The sequence below is a fragment of the Larimichthys crocea genome, chromosome X (assembly GCF_000972845.2).
Source record: "Larimichthys crocea isolate SSNF chromosome X, L_crocea_2.0, whole genome shotgun sequence".
Classification (NCBI taxonomy): Eukaryota; Metazoa; Chordata; class Actinopteri; family Sciaenidae; genus Larimichthys; species Larimichthys crocea.
In genome coordinates, this window is record NC_040020.1 from 13765469 (window position 1) to 13773194 (window position 7726).

The 7726-nt window shown below is 43.9% G+C and overlaps 1 protein-coding gene across 4 annotated transcripts in view; it reads left to right on the top strand.

The window, feature by feature from the left end:
• The window catches only part of sugt1 (SGT1 homolog, MIS12 kinetochore complex assembly cochaperone), a 28362-nt gene that overhangs the window by 11962 nt on the left and 8674 nt on the right, over positions 1 to 7726 (top strand). For 3 of the 4 annotated variants that reach the window (XM_027283259.1, XM_027283256.1, XM_027283258.1), the window contains exons 11-13: positions 3971 to 4061; positions 4965 to 5137; positions 6853 to 7645. In XM_027283259.1, the coding sequence (XP_027139060.1) occupies positions 3971 to 4061; positions 4965 to 5137; positions 6853 to 6954 (366 nt within the window). In that variant the 3' untranslated portion in view covers positions 6955 to 7645. Of the gene's footprint in view, positions 1 to 3970; positions 4062 to 4964; positions 5138 to 6852; positions 7646 to 7726 lie in introns of those variants that run through there. The other variant, XM_027283257.1, reaches the window with a different exon arrangement.

A 7726-nucleotide genomic window follows, 5' to 3' on the forward strand; every position in this document is an offset into this window, starting at 1 on the left:
ACGCACGCTCGCTCATTCAGTCCAACTCATCTCTTTTTGGAAAATAGCTAAAGTGGCGTCCCCGCTCTTTAATTTGCATGCCTGTCAGTGTCTAAGAATGTTTATATTTATTTCAATTGAGCGTCTTTCTGGCCAAGTTTGTTTTGAAATCCGCTGGGATCTGAAGAAAGAAGCAGAGGATGCTGGGTGAGGAGTGTTGGCAGAGAGGAGGAGGGGGTGATGGTTACAAACACATGTGACACAGGACCCCAGTGCCCCTCTGTAAATAGCATGTGTGTGTGGTTATCCACATGTGTGTGTGTGTGTGTAGTGTAGTATTGTATAGTCCAGCGCCTGGGGTCCTGTGAGTGGTGGCCTCTGTATGTGGCTCTGCTGTCACATCCCTTTACGAGCCATTGCTTTGCCTGTCACACACACAGAGAGGCACACACACGGTGCCTGGCCTGCCATATCCCTTAAAAGCCAGGAAACACAGATGTGGCAGCAGATTAATGTTGTATGGCCCAGGAGCACGCAGAGAAGCACACACACTTTGACACACACAGAGTGGTGGCTGGAGCTCGGCTGAACTTCACACTACAGAAACATTTGAAACAATGAATGGCACCTGCAAACTCCGGCTGCCAGTAATTTTAATTACCAGTTAAATTTCTCTGTCTTTAATCTTTGGTCCATTTCTGTTCTTAGACTTTGTTCATAAACTTTGATCATTAGCAAGTCCATTAAAACATGGCAACTCTACTGGCTGGATAGATGGACTGAGATTTAGAGTGAGGTAAGCTCAGGATGCATTCAGACAGAATCTGGCACTGTGGAGAAAACATAGGTTTTTCCATACATTTGATGTTGTGCCACAGAGGCGTCCGCCAAAAAATGCAGCGACCTGCACTGGTAAAGTTTAGCCAGATCCAACTTTTGTAAAAAAAAAAAAAAAAGAAAGCCTGACGTCACATTGTTGCCGCCAATCGGACAGTCAGACTGGTCAAACTGCTCCACAGCCTGAGACTTTAGCCTGAAATGTCACTGAAGTTGATGCTATCCAGGTGGATTCATGGACTAAACTCTGATACTCTACCTGTTGTGTTCTGGCTTTTTTTATTTCATGTACCCAGCTTCTAAATCTGAGTGTGACTCACAATTTACACTGCTCAAAATAGTGACACAAAGAAATGTCTTTTGGTTTGAGAGAGAGACAGAGAGAGCATCGGTCAAAAGACATTGACAGTGAATGAGAGTGAGGGAGTGCCAGCATCGCTGAAGTGGGTTAATCGGCTAAATAAATAAGTTATTTCCTGATTGTCTCCTGGCAGTTACATTCAGCACAAGCAGGTATTTTAGTGTGATTACTAGTTTCTTACCGCTTAATGGCATCATAACTTACCATACTCTGGGTATTTCCTCTTTAATACTAGTTCCACCATGACTTTCTCTTTCCCTTGGAATCCCAAAGCTGAACACAGTACCAAAATGTTAGGACCAAAACTCTACCAAGGACCAAAAATTTAACTTCTAAAATGATGGGGCTGCAGCCCGGCTAGTGGAAATGGCTGCATGACATGCAACATTATTAAAATATTAATAATTAGTTTAACTGACAAGTATTTCTGGTGTTGACTAGTGAGGGTAGCGACAGTTAACTGACTAGTCGACTGGTCACACAGATTTAAAGAAATCTAATGTGACTAAGAATAACAAGCACTGCTGCAGAGGCCACATTAGTTTGAACACCAATTAGTCATATTTGTCAGCCATTTGAGCGAAGCTGGGAAATCAGCATTTTGATATGTGCTGAAGTCTTCAAAGCACGGTGAGACCCCTCAAAGCCCAGACTGCATCTGTCAAAAAAAACAAATATGATTTAATATGCCACGAGCAGCTGTCTCAAAAATGGATTGAAATCATTTTTAAAACACAAACAGTAACGACTGATGAGCAGGGTTGAATAAATCAACATTGAAACACTGATGCATCCTGGATAATTTCACAATAATCTTAAGTGTATGTTGTGGCATCAGTTTTTAGTACTTCTACTTTATTTCTCAGAAAACATGTTTTTCCCATCAATCTGCGATGGCAGGTGATCTAAATACTACATGACCCATGAGACTCAGCCACCCACTGTCATCTGTGGAGAAGAAGCCACTCGGATGAGTGAATCAGAGCTGTAGCAAATTTAAAATCCTTAGAAGCTAATTCCACGCTAGATTTTGGGCTGAGTAAATACAGCTACACACGTCTGATTTGAAAAGTACAAGTTGTTGAACACCAAAACACACCCAGCACGATAGGGCCACGATATGAGGGCAGTGTGAGAAAACATTGAAACATGCCCAATGTAGATGATTCTGCATTCAGATGGTTTGTTTTATACAAACAACTGTCCAAACCTCAAAGATATACTTTCAAATTCTCACATCGAGAGGCTGAAACCAGACAATGTTTGGCATTTTTTGCATGAAAAATCACTAAAATGATTAATAATTTATCAAAATAGTTGCAGCTCTACACAACACATCTTTTTTTTATCGATTCTCCGTATGCACAGCATGCTTTACTGTAAGAGCTGTTATACTCGAAAGAGCCGGTTCGTACATGTTGTCCGATTTCATGAGTCTATATTTAGAACTGTCCCAAACGGTCACATTTGAAGTTGAAATGCCGGCTGTCACACAGAGAAGCGAGACCCGTTGAAATATTTGAGTACGGGTATAATAACGCAGACTCTCTGGCAGCCTCTCCTGGAAGGCATTCCCACCTGGCTAATCAGGGCATTAAGTGGGTGTGAACTGTTGTTTTTGGAAAACTAAAGAAATTGTCCGCCACAGCCCCTAATTATGACTGGAGGGGTGTTCGAATTTAAACTCCCAGAATCCAGTTGCGTGTGCACACACACACAGAAAAAGTTAGGTGGCTGTTCTTTTGAAGGTTGGATGTGAATTATTTGGGCAGCACTCTCAGCAGACATTTTCTTTTTTTAGTTTCTCAGTCCTTCGTAGGTGAGCGGAAAAAAAAAAACAATTTTGGACACTGCACAGGTGCCTCGCTGTGCACGAGGCCCCTCCGTGGGGCCGAAAGCGCTGACACAGACCGAAGTGATTTATCAGTTGTCCGCTACTCGCACTTGCTCATCACCTCGACAGAGAAGGTAGCAGCGATCATACTGTCTTATTTCCCTCAATCTGCTCCCCTCACTCAACGCTTCGCTCTGCGCGAGTCAGCCTCTCTGCCTCCTCATCTCTAACCTTGTCTGCCTCTTGGTTCCCACTTCTCTTCTGGCACCCTCATAAATGAATCATCACATCGCCCAGCAGAGCAGAAATGTTCCTTAATTGCACCGACATAACCAGCGCTGTCTTTCACGTGCACACATATCAAACACATGCACCGTTAATGGGCGGTAGGGGGTGTAGCTCGCGTGTCTCGCTGGTATGTGCCCTGTCAATGCAGCTCAGTGTTAAAAGCGTGTGTCCATGTCCTCTCTCCCCTCGTTGTTTTCCCTCTTCTCCCATGTTCTCCTGGTGTAATGATTTGGATCAGATGCTGCTGTGTGGAATTAGGATATCCCCCCTCCTCCTCCTCCTCCCCTCCCCTCCCCCCCTGCCTCCCGCTCGCTCCGTCTCTCACACTGGCCCTCTGGCTGACAGGCATCTCGTTAGTGCAGTATGTCTGTCAGTGAGGTTCGAGATTGAGCTGTGCCCCCGCATATCCCTGATGTCTCTCTCTCACACACACACACACATACACACACACACGCAAACACACACTCGTAGGCTGAGTTGACGACGGCTCAGACAGTCTCTCTGGCCTCAATAATGATCTGATGTCCTGTACTTTTAAGATGTCACTCTAATGGAAGCGTTATTTTTGTCCTGCGTGCCAAAGAACACCATTTTGCTAAACATTGTTACTCTCCCTTGTTCCTTTTTCTCCCACCCTCCCCTTCTCCTCTTTATCGCCCTTCTTCTGTCAGGTGGAGTTCAAGATGAAGAAGACGGATGCCATCAGATGGGAGAAGCTGGAGGGAGAGGGACAGGAGTCCAACATCAAACACTTTGATCCTAGTCAGTCCACAGCTTTTGCATCTACACTCTTTTCCCCCTAACTATCCTCCTCTTTCTCCTTTCTCTCTCCCTCCCTTCACTCTCTCTCTCTCTCTCTCTCTCTCTCCAAAGATCAATATAAGCTCCTGTGTTTGTCTGTCCTGCACTAAAATGAGAGTGGGCAGTCAAGCCCTGCTAGAGTCTTTCATTAGTCTGACGGCGAAAGTAGGCAGGGAGAGGGAAAGGTATGACAGCAAAATATGACTCAGTATTATAGCCCACACATTCCTATTACTGACAGGATTAATTACTTATGTAATGTGTGTGTGTGTGTGTGTGCGCGTGTGTGTACGTACGTACATGTGGAAGGGGGAGTAAAAGTTAAGTGGGAAGCCAAAACCGTCCTTTCCATGCTCAGCCTCCAGGATGTCCTGTTTAACTGTGTCGGTGCCTGCGTATAACTTAGACCACTGTTACATTTAAACGCAATGTTTGACGTCTGATTTTATAGGATCACGTCCCTGTGTGTCCGCACTTGGCCTGAACATGTCTGCTGCGCGTCTGGTGCTGTATTTATGTAAATCTGCGTCTGAATTACATTTCTCGCTCTTCATCTCCTGTTGGGATTACAGCGGGCACATTTCATCCAGGAAATATAGAAATCACAACATGACACCTAAACGTCTAACGTTTAAGGATGATTTCTGTCGATACATCTTGTGATTAGATTATAACAGTCAGTGATTCAATTCAAATCTCAGAAACATTTGTACTACAACACTTTTTACGTGAGCTGTTTCTTTTAGCTACAGAGCTCTGCTTACAGTCTTGCCATATGCCTCTCAGCTTCTTTAAAACCTCTGACTTTGGTCTTTAACTTAAACTATATGAATTTGTTTTAACACTGTTTCCCTTTTCCATCAGATCAGTACCCGTCATCATCCCTCCACACTTGTAAATGGGACAAGGTGGTGGAGGACCTCACAGAGGAGGAGAAAGACGAGAAACTCGAGGGCGACGCAGCGCTCAACAAGCTCTTCCAGCAGATCTACTGCGATGGCTCAGACGAGGTCAAACGAGCCATGAATAAGTCCTTTGTAAGTATTATTATCAGTGACATGAGTCTGTTTCGCTAGTAATCACTGAAACCACCAAAGTAGCCAACAATACTTTGGTATTGACAGGTATTGTTGTAAACATAACCGTGTTCTTTAGATGAATCCTCTCTCAGTTCCCAAATGAAATGAATTCTTTGGTCTTATTTTTATATTTCTGGATGTTCTGACTATGGATGACACTCTACCTTTGTTGTAGAGATTCAGGAAGCTCCAGCAAAACAATGTTGTCTTTGTGTTCAAACAAAGCAACGCAGAAATGAGCCTGAAAGAAAGAAATGAGCTATTTTTGCAAAAACAGAGGCACCTATCCCGGCAACCGGTCTGCTAACTTATTTAATCTTTCTCTTTAGAGAGCCACAGGCTCTGAAGCAAACCTAACAGTGGCCAAACTGTGTGATGACAACAATGGCGACATCACATGGTGCATGATAAATCAGGCGTTGCAGCGAAAAAACGACAGTCAAGAAAGAGAGAGAGAGAGCAGCAGTGGTTGAGTGAGCTAGAGCGTGAAGTAGGAGAGGGAGTGGTGGTAAGGGGAAAGCCGGTGAATCAAAGAGATATTTTCTGATTGTTTCACAGCAGTTACACACCCACAGAGCCACACAACCCTGCACTGATCTCTGCAATGCTTGATTTGGTGTGAATACGGCCTGAAACGGCCCTGAAAGGCTTTGATTGCTTTGCAGGGGTTACTGTATAAAGGGAAGAGGAGGAGGAGGAGGAGGGGGGTGAACGTTTGTTGCAGCCAGCTTCTGTGTTTTCATCCAGCAGATTCTCATGGAGTGAAACACAGTCTCCAACACAATGGAGACGGAGCTGCAAATTTGTTGTAGTCGGGCAGCTGAGTTTACTGTGGACACATTGAGATTTTCCAAGGCTGTCAACAAGTCTCACTCTTTGCTGCACAGTTCTCCTCTTCAGTCTGTGAAGGGGAGCAGTGACCACAGCACCAGCACCAACACTTCCCTGAGTTATGTTGTCTTGCTGCCTCCCTGCCTCCATCCTTTGTCTTCTCTCCTCTTTTTCAGTGAGCCTCCCGTGCGTGCACTCTGGTTCAAATACAGCAGTCTAGATAACCAGACATTGCTTGTTAGTTATTGTTAGTTTCTTTGACTTTCATTAGCAAATTTATATGAACAAGCCTCTATACAAACATTTATTGGAGGCTGCATCAGTTTTTCTGAACACACACTGTTGTAGGGAAAAGAACACAACACATGCAGTGTGGACTGTCACAGTAGGAGGTTGTCTGCTCAGTGAGCATCTCTATATTTATCTGGACGGAAGGATGTATGTACGAGTGTATGATTGCAGCTAAATGCTGATTGATGATTGAAGTGACTCAGCATTCTTTGACCTCATAATGCCAGAGCACTACGGTACACCTGAAAAAGGATTCACTGTCATTTCCAACATACAACATGAAGCTGAAATGTGTTGTCAGGTGGTCACTTCTGCATGGAGAGTACAGGTCAGCATGTATGGAAATCAGTATTTTGAATAAGTAGAAAATTAAGATTAAAAATGAGTTAGTCTGGGGGAAAAAAGAAAAAAAATCCACCTTGTTCAATGATACTGCAGTGGACTACATGCATTTTGAAGCAGAGAGAAGGTGTTGCATAACTCCAGTCCTAATGAAATGAGGGATCATTCCACTAAAGTGATTCCTCCCTCTGTCTCTCCTCCCTGTGCAGATGGAGTCAGGTGGTACAGTCCTGAGCACCAACTGGAAAGATGTGGGCAAAAGAAAAGTGGAGATGAACCCACCGGAAGACGTAGAGTTCAAGAAGTACTGAGCACCTCCTCCCTCTCTCTCTCTTTCTCCTCTGTTTGACATCATCTATCTTCACTTTTGTCCAACTGAACTCCAGCAGGAGTCCTCATCGCTCTGCAGTCTCCGTGACCATCCACTTCTTTCTCTTCCCACCAAAAAAAAAAAAATCATCAGTCGTGCTGTTGCTCTGGTTTTCTCACTAAGTGCAGGGAGCCTCAATGTTCCCACTTTCACTCGACCAAACCACTCATGGCCTATTCTCTGCAATAACTCACTACCAGATGGGGTCAGTTACTTTGAGTAATCTGTTGAACGGATTGAGTTATCTGAATTTTTTTTTTTTTTTTTTTTTTTTTAAGGCCTCAAATGGACTCAAAAGAGATTAAAATGTGACTGACGGACCTGAAACACCCAATTCAACGTTCAGATCTGATTTTAGAACATCACTTTCACTCTGTCTCCAGTTTTTCTCAAAATGCCCAAACGCCCACAGCCTTCCTATTTGGGAGCTTTTTATAACCTTGTGTATAAAACTGTAAAGTTGTTCAGGATAACCAATTGAGATGTTTGGATAACAACCACGATTATAACTTGGCAAACTAGACTTGGCTGGAGTCTGTGTGACATCTCAGCCCAGTGGATTAGCACCGGTCGCTCCCTCAGTGTGATTCAAGCTTCAGTGTAAATAAAAGATTTGTTGTTTGGCTCACAAACTTTGTCTCGTGTTTTATGGTTCGTTATCCCTGGGAACTGTCTTTGGACAGGTTTGAAAATCTCAGAAGGGACTCATCAGA